The sequence below is a fragment of the Nanorana parkeri genome, unplaced genomic scaffold (assembly GCF_000935625.1).
Source record: "Nanorana parkeri isolate BGI_ZX_2015 unplaced genomic scaffold, ASM93562v1 scaffold600, whole genome shotgun sequence".
In the NCBI taxonomy this organism is placed as follows: domain Eukaryota; kingdom Metazoa; phylum Chordata; class Amphibia; order Anura; family Dicroglossidae; genus Nanorana; species Nanorana parkeri.
The window spans coordinates 117,928-131,959 of NW_017306868.1; the positions used below are offsets into that span (position 1 = coordinate 117,928).

The 14,032-nt window shown below is 43.1% G+C and overlaps 1 protein-coding gene across 3 annotated transcripts in view; it reads left to right on the forward strand.

The window, feature by feature from the left end:
• AP2A1 (adaptor related protein complex 2 alpha 1 subunit) overlaps positions 1 to 14,032 on the forward strand; it is a 58,503-nt gene that overhangs the window by 12,172 nt on the left and 32,299 nt on the right. For all 3 annotated transcript variants that reach the window (XM_018562796.1, XM_018562797.1, XM_018562798.1), the window contains exons 2-6: positions 1,984 to 2,052; positions 7,478 to 7,620; positions 8,204 to 8,397; positions 10,229 to 10,358; positions 12,454 to 12,555. In XM_018562796.1, coding sequence (XP_018418298.1) covers positions 1,984 to 2,052; positions 7,478 to 7,620; positions 8,204 to 8,397; positions 10,229 to 10,358; positions 12,454 to 12,555 — 638 coding nt within the window. The remainder of the gene's footprint in view (positions 1 to 1,983; positions 2,053 to 7,477; positions 7,621 to 8,203; positions 8,398 to 10,228; positions 10,359 to 12,453; positions 12,556 to 14,032) is intronic.

Here is a 14,032-nt window from a genome sequence, read left to right on the forward strand (position 1 = left end):
ATCTGCATTCTCTTTGGAAGGTTCGCCTGTCAGCTCCAGAGCACAAACAGCGACATCATCTGTGCTGCTCGGCTATTTCTGCTTTAGTTGCTTCTCAGTGCAGAGGTTCACACCGTTTTCTGGACCACATTTGGAATGCGGTACATTGCATTTTGCCATGCCAGAAGTCGCACCAAAATGGAAGGGCGGCAGGATCACGCCCAGCAATTTAAAAAAAAACTCAAGAGCTGAGCTTCCAGTAATTTTAATATGTTGTAGGACTTGGCTGGAAATTGAGAGAAGCTTGCGCAATGCAGCATATTGTTGTAGCTTGTTGGATAGTTTGACCATGTGTAGTACAGCGCATGGACTTTAGTCGAGTGGTAGTCACATGGAGAGAAACATGGATGCTCCGTTGCGAGATTGCACAATCAAAGAAAAAGGACTGAAAACAGAGTCTCAATTGGCTTCACATTTCGATATGCACTAAGGATCCGCATTTGCCATAGTGCATGATGACTTGGGATCCAGGAAAGTCTGTGCACGATGGGTTCCCAAACAGCTTACTGCTCTGCACAACAGCGTTTGGCCGTTGCGACCCAGTTCTTGAGGTGGTATGGGGAAGTTCGGAGGATTCTGGAGAGAATTGTCATGGGTGCACCACTATTAGGCCTCATTCACACAGGGTATCGGGAAGCACAGGTGTGTGTGATTGCACGACGCAGCTTGTTCTTCCCTAGGGGAGTATGTGGTCGTATGCTCTCCCGAGCTGCACATCCATGTGTGTGATAGTGCTCGGGCAGAGACGGGATCCATCCAGTACGGACACCCGCACGGATGCTCAGTTTCTTCTATTAAAGCTGTATTTTGCTTTTTGATGTATATTTATTGTATTCTATTAAACCACTTGAGATTTTTGCATTTTTACTATATGCCTGTTTGCCATTAGTTGAGATAACAATACAAGACTTTAAGTGATATTATCTTGCAGAAATTCTTTTTGATCAATTGAGGGACACGAGGTAATACTGCTGCCTACAGGAGGATGGGACACTGGCAAACTAATAAAACTGTGGGCCAGGCCCGGATAATGCCTCCTACTGCCAGCATGTCTTAGCTTTTTGCTAGTGTGTTAGAAGCATGGATGTATTTTGTTCAGCTCCGCTGTGTAAAAGACTAACCTAGCTTTACTAGCACTGTTTTTTTTCCTTCTTCCTGAAATATTTTTCTTCAATAAAGACTCTTTTCTAAATCACTGCTAGAGCTGGTTTCTTCCATTGCAGCGCTCAGGCATGGGCGTTCTCAGCTGATATAGAAGATATGAATGGTGGAATGAATGAGGAGGTAGACTTGGTAGGAATTGTATATGGAAGATAGATGTATGAATATTTATGCTTTGTTTCTTTTAAAAATATAATATGTAAGTTATACTGTAACTAAGTACAATTATAATAATAATATATTAAACAACAAGAAAGACTTTTCTAAATCACTGCTAGAGCTGGTTTCTTCCATTGCAGCTCTCAGGCATGGGTGTCCTCAGCTGACTTTTGGAGCTTTGTGTCTGAGCCCTACTGGACTGTATATTGTGGGGATAGCCTGGAATGACCTTGGGCTTTGGCTTTTTTCTTTCTAAGTGATGCATAGCTAAAACGAGGCAGCAGTTGGGGCACAAACCTTCATGCTCTTGTTGCTATTAAGTGAACATTGTTCGGTTTTGCACTTGGTAGATCTCAACCTTTCACTGCCGTTGGCGTGTGAGTGGATGCTGATGGAAGCTTATTTATTTTTACCTGAATCTCGTATATGAAATCTGTTTATATTGGAACTTCAGTAATTTAATTTAATTTACTTTGTCTAAAATGTTTTTTATCCTTTTCTAACTGGAAAGCTTTAGCTGTGACCACAATTTCATAATTATTGCTAATGCCACTTTGAAAGCCTAGTTTGTGACGGATTCTAGGATTGAGTGTTTAATTTGTGTGGTTTTTTTTTCTTCAACAGGTAAAAGTAAAGAAGCGGAGATTAAACGAATCAACAAGGAACTGGCGAATATCCGGTCTAAATTTAAGGGTATGTAACTATTATACTATAAGGGTAAACATCTGATGTTAATGGATGAAGTCACATAAGCTAATGCTAGCCAGCACTTGCTTGCACATGTTTTGCCCCATTTTAGTTAAAAATTACATTTAATTTTTCCCAAGTCATCTTCCAGGGCAGCACCTGAGGGGGAGAATCCACCCACCCAAACAGGACACACATCATCCAGAATTAAAATAAAAGGGGCGGTACAGCCCCACCACCTCAGTTTAGTGTGTTTCCTCCGGCCTAACCTTTAGCATCGTAACCGTTTTGTTATTTTCCCCATAGGCCTGCGTGCTAGTTGCAGTCTGCCTCACAGGTGTGCGGCCTTTTTACTGATTACTCTGGTTGGAACCTTTTGGGTTTCTTGTACATCTCAAAGAGTGTACAGCACCTTCAGTCCATGATGAGTGCCTGTGTCTGGTAAGGGGTCGCTCAGCATTCCAGACACATGTTGCTGCTCCCTCTCTGCCTCTGATTTTAACCAAGGTCCTTGCAGGGGACGAGGTGCCTCTCTCAATCTGTCTCTCTTGACAGTGTCTTCAGATCAGGCTAGGCTTCCCTAGCCCCTGCAAGTACCTTGGCTGAGGTCGGCACAAGGAAGGCTATGAACTATTCAGGGATAAAAACATGATCACATACATATTTATTGTACAGTTATTGGAATGGACCTCGAAGCCCGATTGTACGATCTGTTTAAATTGGCCTAAATGCATTCAGGGGAATTCATCAAAACTGGAGCAGGCCAACTCTGGAGCAGCTACCCATGGCAACCAATCCGCTCTATTTTCAAAGCTTATCTGAACAAACTGAAAAAAATTGATTAGTTGCCATGGGTAACAACTCCAGTTTTGATAAATTCCCATCGCTGTCAACTCTTGGAGCATGTTCAGTTAATTGCATTGCGGTAAAGTTCAGTTTACCGTACAGTACCGTACCAAGCACGTGTGTTGTGGTACCTTTTTATGAATGGCACCTCACCGCATCTACACAGCACACCCGCGCTGTGGTCAAGGGCCTGTTTAAAACAATTGGCCCCGGGAATGACTGCATTGTGGTGCACACATTGCCAGAACACAACCTGGTGTGAAGGGGTCTCTATAGTTTTGTTTTTCTCAGAAAGTAGCCACAGCAGAAGAGCCTGTACCCTGCCAGTATGCCACAGAAAAGAACTGCTCCTATTTGTTTTTAAGCACAGGCTCTCTGCAGTGGTCTGTCGTGTGTTAGACTGCTGCCTACATATAGATAGCAGCAATCCTCTGCAGCATGCTGGTGGCAGACGGTCTTTCTTACTGTGCTATTTTCTGGCCAAACAGACTGTTAGACTTTGTGTTTTCATGAAAACTGCATGTATTCAGTGAGTTTAAACGTTAAGTAAAATTGGGCTTTAGGTATAAACCAGCCGTATAGTATATGGGAACGAAGATTGGCTGCTTAGGAAAAGATTTTACAGGTATTCGGTTTGTTAGAGCGGCTTTTTTTTTTTTGCCTTGACTAACATGTTCAGGTTTTGTGTACTATCAGACACTTTAACACAGTGGGCTTCTATTTCCACTGCTTCCTGCATTGGAAATGTGTGGGGTTTTTTTTTTTTTTTGGAAGGAATTTCTTGTCACTGAAATGCATACAAAGTTACAATATTGTCCTTTTTAACAGTTGTGAGTAGTATTGTGAGAATTAAGAGTGGGAGCATGGCGCAACTTATCAGTGATCTGTGGTCCCTCCCTGTTCCTCCTTTCCTGCAATTGTATGCACTGTCTGATCATCCCTGACAAGAAAGCAAAACAGGCTATTTCCTGCTCACATCTACATTTATGTGATTTCATCCCCTTTATTTTAGCTGTTTTGGGGGGAGCTTGTACGTTTTTAAGCAAAAGTAATCTTAAATCTTTAAGAACCTTAATTTCCCTGTCCATCTGTTGGGTATCAACCATCAAGTTTGAGCTTTTCAACTGCAGTTCCTTATAGGCGGATACAACATTAGGCCAGAAAATACTTCACTGAAAATGTAATTTGCTAAAAACACTTGAGCTTCATTCACACGGCATTCTTGCGGCAGGGGTCCCTGTTCAGATGTGGCCGCTGTCACCCTGTCATTTACTTCAATGTGTACAGTGGCCACATCTGTAAGCGGCAGTCGACATGTAATTTAAGGTACGAGTACTTCTATTTGTAATATACGGTATGACTGCCTCTGGACACATGAAAGATGCGTTCAGCGACAATCGGATATGCCAAATCACATGTGATAGTACCATGTATGATTATATGCGGACTCTGACACTGACAGATGTGGCCAATATCATCCTGTCATTAACTTCAATATGTATATTGGCTGCATTTATACAGGACACCTGGGATTCCTGCCGCGAGAATCCGTAAGTTCCTGCCGCTGGAATCCCAGAATGCCCATGGGACCCAAGGTGCTGATTTGTAATGAGTTCACACAGATCTATGCTGTAGCACCTTAGTGCCACCAGATGGAGCATAGGAAATTCCTATGATTCTCTGCTTCATCTAGTGTCAGTAAAGCACTGCAAACCTCGTTCACACAGATATACAGAAGGGAATTTATCAAACGTGGAGCACCCAAAATCTGCAGCAGCTGTGCATGGCAACCAATCGGTCTCTAGCTTTCATTTTCAAATCTTAACTGAACAAACTGAAGAGAGAAGCTGATTGGTTACCATGCACATCTGCTCCAGACATTGTCTGCTCCAGTTTTCATAACCCCCCCCCCAGTGTGATAACACATTAAAATCGGCCACACAGGGTTTACCACTGACTTCACTAAAGGTGGCCATACACCTTACAATTATCTGCAGATTTTCTATGGTCAGATGGGAAAGGTGCAACAGATTCCTCAATTTACACTGAACTGTGTGGATGGAGTAATCTCCCACTGGGCCAAGCTTCCGTAATCATGCTAGTCGGCCCCGCTAGCTCTCAAAACACCTGAGCAATGCCTGCATCCAATCAGATTGTTCAAGTATTTTGACAGCCAGAGGGGCCGACTAGCAAGATACTGAAGCTTGGCCCAGTTGGAGATCCCTCCATTCACCCAGCTCAGCATAGATGGAAAAAGTGCAACAGATTCCTCCATCTGACCATAGAAAATCTAGATAATTGTAAGGTGTATGGGCACATTAAGAGCTGATTTTCATGAATGAAGGCATCGGGTCCCCTGACCTGTACCTTCTTTTCAGAGGACTCACTCAGACCTATGAATAATAGATCCTAATATACTTCATTCATGTCATTGCAACCGCACATCTTCATTGCGACAGCCCATGGGCACTACTACGGTAGTGCTCACGTTCTCGCAACCCTTTTACTAATATAATAATGTAAAGCCAATTACCACTTTAAATTTTTTAAGTGGCTGCAAATCAGAATGAGGTTTTCACTTAACCACCGACTATTGATTTTGGATGTATTGTGTCGCAATGCAGTTCGTGATCATCCTCTGTACAGGAAATTCTAGCGTGGAAAGCTGTAAACCTAAATCCGTTCTACTCTAGCAATTAACATACTATATGTTATATAAAGGGGCCCATACACTGCACGATTCTCGTACGAGAATCACGGGAAATCCTGCGATCGTACGATAATCGTGCAGTGTATGGAAGGTGTGCGACCGTTTCTGATGTACGGTCGCACGACTTTTGTATATCGAGCATGTTGGAAAACCAGGCGAGAATCGTGCGATTTTTTTTCGGCTGGTTTTTAACATGATCGAGAGATGACTGCCGAACGGGCCGGTGTGTGCACACGATGATCGCAGGTACGATCTGCCTGTCCAAAATGGGCAGATCTTATGTTTTTTTTAATTACTTTACAACCCTCGCAAGACAAAAAGTGTATGGGCACCTTAAGAGACTGGGGGCCCCATTGGTATGGGGTGTTAAATGAGTGTGTGAGCCTAAAATTTACAGGCTGTGTACTCTGTTCAGGAGGAGCTTTCATATGGGATAACTGAACGGTGATTAGTTGTAGAGTGTTGGTGTTAGGAATTACACCTTCTAATTATGTTCTTCAACAGATATCATAAAATCAAGTGGAATTAAACGGAACATATTCGTTGATGTAGCTTACAGGCATTCTGCAACTCTGAACAAATACCAAACCATAATAACAAGTTTTGGGGATGAGTACTAAACCCCTCAAAACATAGTATGCTTTTACCAGTTTTATCAGTTTCTTATTGACTGTATAAGACTAAACCATGTTAACATTTATTGCCTGAATATAATGCCATGCCATAGTTTCTGTACATGGGACCTTTGTAGTGTGTTACAAAAATAAAAGTGTGATAAAGAATTATTAATAGACATGAGTTTTATTTAAAAGGTGTTGGATATATCTGTGTATGGCTAAAAAGTCAGGGGTTAGTTTTGTCTCAAATATAAAGTATACTTTTTTGCCACTTTTGCAGCCAAATTGGGATAACGCCTGTTTTATATTTGTTAAATGTGTCTCCTTTACGTAGCATAAACAAATGTATACATTTTTACTAACTTTAAAGGAGAACTATGAGGTGAGTGCTTCTCACTCACCTCATAGTTCTAGCCGACCTGTGACAATGAGACTGTCACAGGTCTGCTCAGAGCCCTCATTTACACAGCTACGTGCACGGCCGTATCGGGCCGCTCCCGGGAAGGACAGGTGCTGCGTGTGATTTGTGTGCAGCAGCCTGTTCTTCTCTATGGAACTACGCGGCCGTACGCTCACCCGAACTGCACATCAGTGCGGGTGTCCGTATTCGTACTCACAGGATGGATCCTGTCTGCGGCCGAGCATAGACACCCGCACGGATGTGCAGTTCCGGTGAGCGCACGGCCGCGTACTCCCACAGAGAAGAACAGGCTGCTGTGTACAAATCACGCGCAGCACCTGTCCTTCCTGGGAGCGGCCCGATACGGCCGTGCACGCCGCACGGATCTGTACGGGTCGGCGTGTAGCTGTGTGAATGAGGCCTTGGGGTGCATTCACACCAGCAGCTACACTCTACCACATGGCTGCTGATGTGCGTGTCCCTGAACAGTGCCGATGCACTTGACCGATCTGCATTGGACTGTATTTTTTGGGGGGTTTTTTTGTAGAACTTTATGTAAATGTAAAATGTAATTCAGTTCGATGGGCTCACTGCAGTGCCACACTTTAAGGAAAGCGGTTGTGTTAACCGAGCCCATCCTTTTACAAGGCAAAATACCTTGTCTTGCATTTGGGCTGAACTTGAATAAACGGGCAACAAAGCCCGAATGCAGATCGTGTGAACCGGCCCTTAAAGCGTTTTGAGTGGACACTTTCTGCTGCCTTATAATACGTTTCTTCTAGTAGGAAAAGATTGTTTTTGCATTTTACAAGACTTTACTTGATGGTAGTCTTCATGTCTGCACCTCTTTTACCACAGGAGATAAAGCCTTGGATGGCTACAGTAAGAAGAAATATGTATGTAAACTGCTCTTCATCTTCCTGCTTGGCCATGACATCGATTTTGGACACATGGAAGCTGTCAACTTGCTGAGCTCAAACAAATACACAGAAAAGCAGATTGTAAGTAGCCATGCGACTATTGTCAGTATTATCCTTCTGCAATGCTGGGGAAACTGAAAAAGTTCAGTCACCTACCATACATCTGAGGGCTCTGTGGCCGCTGTGGATTACATAGAACTTAGTGCAAGTACATTGAGTGGACTTTGTGACTTGAACACAGTTGCAGTGCTTTCTGAATAGAATGCATAGTAATATTCTTTTATTATAGAAATACAGGGCTGTCCTTACTCTAAAACTGCTAGCTGGCTGCTATGCGGACTCTGGTTCCAGTGCTTCTGAGTCTGCTGACCCTGAACAAGTGTGCAAATCCACTGCTTGACTTGTCCTGGGCTGGGTCATTGACTTAAAGTCTAAATTCAAGAGAGTCGGCGTGACAGTCGGGCAATAACTTTCTCGGGAGTTATTGGCAATGGGGAGGGGCCTATGCATTTTTTTTTTTTAATCAGCTAGAGCATGTAAGCTTTATTACCACTGGTTTTAGTACATACAAGATCTTGTAAATACGCGGAGCATAGAACATTCATTTTTTTTGTTTTTTCCATTGAACCTTCTAATACATTTTGTATCTTTTTTTGTGTTCTAGGGCTACCTTTTCATCTCTGTTCTGGTGAATTCCAACAGTGAGCTAATTCGCCTTATTAATAATGCTATCAAGAATGACCTGGCCAGCCGCAACCCCACCTTCATGTGCCTGGCTTTGCATTGCATCGCCAATGTTGGCAGCAGAGAAATGGCAGAAGCTTTTGCATCGGAGATCCCTAGAATCCTTGTCGCAGGGTAATTGCTTTCTAAATCCTAGTTGGGAAGCTTTTGAGAAGTCGGCTGAAAGTGAAAATCAGGCTTGTGGTGTGTTTGCTTTAAAGTAATGGTCTAAAATGAAGTATTTAGGTAGGCTTTTAGATGAGAGGGGAGCTTGGAGTGGACAAAACGAGTGTGGCAATATTCACTTGTATGCTCAAAAGAAGGCAGGAGGCAGTGGACCTGTTTGCGAGAATGCAGATTCTGGGGTGTATTGTCACACTTTTTATGTTAACTAGCCAAACTGCACAGCCTTAGTAGCTGGATAACAGGATTCTTTGCATTGATTATCTCTAGGAACATCTGTTCTGTGTGTTTTTAAGCTGACAGGCTAGTGTTCCTTTTTTTTAAGTGTAGCTAAACCCACAATGGAAACCAATATTTATTACCTTCATTGTTACTAACCTTTATGTCCCTTATGGCATCGTCAGACAGCAGGTATAGAAAAAAAACTGTTTTGCGATGTTCTGAGCTCCAACTTCCTTATTGATGGTGGGTATGTTTGCTCTACATCCTTGGTTCTTAACTGGTGGGTCATGACCCAAAAGTGGATCGTGACCCCGTGTTCAGTGGGTCACCGTGTGCCTTCCACTTTTCTCAGTGATGGGCTCCTCAGCCTCTTCCTAGCGCCAGACAGTCAGTTCTCGCACCAAGCAGCATTCAAAATATGCTGCCCTGCGCCAAATGTAAGCTTGAGGTGGGGTGGGTTGGGGCTATGGCCGTGAGGGAGTTCCATCCATATGTGCATTGCTTACAGCTCCCTCGTGTCCTGAAAAGTAGCCTGGACTGAAGTGACATCACATTTTGGCTCCCTGCACCTCTACAGGGTGTGCAAAGGAATTGTACAAGCAATGCACATATGAATGGAGCTCCGTCACAGCCCACTCTGGACCCCAGCCTGACGATCCACTCCAGTTCTCGTAAATTAGGGAGACTGGGTGGATCTTAAAAAAAATAAAAAAATTTGGGGGGGTAGTGTGAGAGATTGTGTCTGTGGCTGTGTTTGTCTGTCAGTGTTCTTGAGGGCCCCTTCACACTAGTACAGTGTGTTACCTGCACAGTCCAATGCCATTAATGCACTACATCACGCAATCGCAACCCCTGTGCATTCTGGTGTGGGAGGTGCATTGTGTTGCCAGTCATTTGAATGGCGCCCCAAACGCACTTCCCACCCACAGTTTGATCGCCCGCACCGGAATGTGGTACTGTAATGCCGTGCGTTCCATTGCAGTGTGACTTGGGTCGCAACCTAATGACCAAGCACAATGGTGGGTCCTGAGGTTACACAGGTTTGAGAACCACTGCTCTATATGGTCCCACACTCCTCCTGCATACTTCCAAAACAACTATAGTATTATGTGTCGAGGCTGAATAATAATGCAAAAAAGCTCCCATTGATAACATCCCTGCCCACACCGTACTGCCAAATGCAAATGTACAAAGGGGCACATGCAGTAATATCTCTGGGCTGGGCACATTGAAACCTGGGAAATGTGAGCATAGTTTGAGCACAGTGGTGCGTGACCACAATAGACATGTGCTGCTTGCAGCTGAAAAGTGGAGGTTGAGGGAAAAGAGGCTCTGTCAGGGATGTGCAGACCAATCATTTAAAAGACCCAAAAACGTATTTGTAAGTAATTTTGAAGTTTTAGGACAATGTTGTGGTATAGTCTATGCCAGATTAGGGGATTAGATACATATGGAGCCTGTAATGGCAATTTGATATAAATTGGATGTATGTTGTTGGCATTCCTGTCCAGATTATCATCTGAAACCGTACGAACATATTTTCTTGTTATATCCTTTATAGTGACACCATGGACAGCGTAAAGCAGAGTGCAGCTCTTTGCTTGTTAAGACTACACAAGACCTCACCTGACCTTGTGCCAATGGGCGAATGGACATCACGGGTGGTTCACCTCCTTAATGATCAACACATGGTACGTGCTTCAGATTTATCTGGAGGCAACTGCACCCTTATTGGTGGAAGGATGGATTGTACAGATTTAAGTATTTTAGGAGGATTTTTTACTTTATTAGATTAAAGCAATGGAAGTGTGGTGGAGACTAGTAATGGTAGAACTTCATACAGTGAATGAATTTTATTGTCTGTCTAGCGCACGGGTAGCCAAACCCCGGCCCTCTAGCTGTGGTGGAGCTACAAATCCCATTAGGCATTGCAAGATTCTCACAGCCACAGACATCCCTCCCGGAGAGAGATGCATCATGGGATTTGTAGTTTCACCACAGCTGGGGGGCCGGTGTTTAGCTACCCCTGTCCTGTCAAATTCTATTGATTTGAAAATTAAAGAGGGACTCCTAACTTTGTCAGAAATTTGAATTTTAAAATCTATATTCAATGTTTGTAAAATACAAATGTGATCTGCAAAGTGCTTTCTTAATTTATGATCAATGACATTCTGGTTGGGGTGAGGCCCCATACACAATGGAGTTTGTTTGTTTTCATATCGTCAGGCATAAACCAACAAAACCTTTAAAATATGTGCCAAACATAGGAAGCGAAGGGAAGAACTGTCTAAAGGAAATAAGAATTGTAACTAGTTCCGGACCTTGGGTCTAGAACATATAACCTAAAAAACAACATAAGGTTTCTATGGCATATCTCCATCTCCCACTGCCGCTCCCGGGACACTATTGGCAGTGACACCCAGGACGACTTCTAGCACTGGAGCACCTGAACAATCTGATTGGATGCCGGCATTGCTTGGGCATTTTGACACCCAGCGGGGACGACTAGCAAGATACTGAAGCTTGGCTCAGTGGGAGATTGCTCCATCCACACAGTTTAATGTAGATGGAGGAATCTGTTGCACTTTTTCCATCTGACCACAGAAAATCTGCAGATAATCTATAGGTGTATGGCCAGTTTAACAGAAAGTGGAGGAATTTCTCCCCCGCAGGCCACAGACCTGAGGTTTTAACTTTTCTTCTTTCTTCTACCAAAAAAAAAAAAAAAAAAAAGAGATCCGCCCCTATGACCCTCTTCCCTGCACACAAATATTGCCAAAAGAGAGTCTAATTTGTCTCAGAAAAAAAAGTTTAGTACTTTGTCTTAACATTTATTTCCAAATCTTTTCTAGTTTTGGATAGGGTGGGGAAACGTGGATAGCGTACCGGAACTTCCAGTCAGAGGGAGAGCTCCCTCTGAACAGCAGTGCAGAGGGAGCATGGAGGCGGCTTCCTTTCCAATTGGGAAGCTGGGTGGTAGGTTATGACCCGCTGCCCGGTTTCTTGATTGGTCAGGCAGCCTAGGCAAGTGAAGCTGGTAGTTCAATAGAACACTGGCTTCACAGGCAATCGGGAAGCTGGGGCGACGGCTCACGGCACCGGTATCAGTACTTCGTATCGGCGAGTACAAAATAAATATATATTTTTGGTACTTGATACTGGAAAAAACGGTATCCTGTGCATCCCTAGTTGTAACCCCTGTTAGTATTTTGTTTTGCTGTGTACAGTTGGGGATATTTCCCTAGTTCACTTCCTGGCCTGGAGACGCAACAGGAAGCGAGATGAAATCTTTACAAATTCAGGGGAATGTCTCTTGTCACTGGAATAGGTGCCCTCAGCAGATGAGGAAAGTTTTTCCATAGATACTTAAATGCTGAAATGCTTTGGTGTAAATTATAAAACTTCCCAAAATAAGCCAACTGATTTCAGTGTGACTAATTACCGTTATATAAGGGCTCAGACTTTACACTGACCTGTGCTCTCCTGTAGAAGCTTCATATAAAGATTATGCCAGCAAAATGATGTACTATGAGACACAAATTAGTGCATCTTTGTAATCATTATTACATTATTAGATGTATTTTTTAAATGCAAGCAATGTAAGTACTTTAATTTGACCTGGCAACTGCCTCCTACAGTCTTCATATAGCAGAGTTGGGGTGTGATAGGAGGAGAGAGCTGAACTCATTGCTGGGCTGCTTCTTCTTTCACTGTTCAGTCACTGCTTTTTAAGTTTTTTGGTTTTGCATCATACAGCTACCTTTTTGTTTTCTCTTGTTGGATTAGGGAGTGGTGACTGCAGCTGTCAGCCTCATTACTTGCCTTTGCAGAAAGAATCCAGATGACTTCAAGACATGTGTGTCTTTGGCAGTTTCCAGACTCAGTCGGGTAAGGTTGTGTTCAATTTATTTATTTCTGTTAAAAAGGGAATAGGTGTTAAGGGGGGAAAAAAACCCACTTGGGCATGCAGCAGCTTATTAATGAAAGTAGCATGTTTATACAGAGCCTGTTGGTGTCATACATATGCACCCTAGGAACTGCCATTTTGGACATTTGCTGCGACCAGGTGAAGATTGGCAGCAGGCTTTTAAATCCTTTCACATTGTGCTGTAGATTATTATAATGACTTTACCTGCTGGTTACTTGGCAATCATAGCATGAAGCTTAACCAGATTTTGCATTGTTTCATCCTGTAGCCACGCTTCATAAGTGAGACGTGCAGTACTGTGCAAACATTTTAGGCAGGTGTATGTAAGAATGCTTTCAGAAATAAGTGTTAATATTTTATTTTTATCAATTAACAAAATGGAAAATAAATAAAAATCAATATTTGTTGGACCACCCCTTGCCTTCAAAACAGCATCAATTCCTCTACATACACTTGCACACAATCTTTGAAGGAACTCGGCAGGTAGGATATTTGCTCAGGATCAAAGGTGTCCTCAATGATGAGACATACAAGCAGATACTTATTGATCATGCCATACCATCAGGGAGGCGTGCGATTAGCCCCAAATGTATTCTCTAGCAGGACAAACAACCTCAAACATACAGCAAATGTCATTAAGAACTATCTTCAGCATAAAGAAGAACAGCTGGAAGTGATGGTTTGGCCCCCACAGAGCCCCGATCTCAACATCTTTAAGTCTGCCTGGAATATCACGGAGACAGAAGGATCTGAGGCAGCTTACATCCACAAAATATATCTGGTTAGTTCTCCAAGAAGTTTGGAACAAACTACCTGCCGAGTTCCTATGAAAACTGTGTGGAAGTGTACCTAGAAGAATTGATGCTGTTTTGAAGGCAAAGGGTGGTCACACCAAAATATTGATTTGATTTCTCAAATCAAGTTCATTTACTTTCCATTTTGTTAAATTATAAAAATAAACTATTAACCCTTTTATTTCTGAAAGCATTCTTTTCACACCTGCCTAAAACTGTTGCACAGTACTGTACTTCAAGGAAGTAATTGCAAACTCTTGGTGCTATATAAATACTTGTTGTTGTGAATACAAATTATAGTATCTTTATTTTCTGTTGTGTAATGCAATGTTGGGCCCCATTTGCATTTGGGGATTCCTGCGGCAGGAACCTACAGATTCTTGTGGCTGGGATCCCAGGTGTCCCTGTTCAGATGCGGCCACTGTACCCACTCGCGGTATTGACAGGGAGACATCGGCCATATCTGTCATGCGGTTCAGGATAGATGATTGTCCCCAGATGCAGGAGAAATCGGGGACAATCCTCAATCCCAAACCCATGTTTAGTCGTACCATGTACGCTTGCATGCGGACTGCCGCTGACAGATGCTGTCAACCAGTCATTAACTTCAATGGGTACAGCAGGCACATCTAAAACAGGGAGA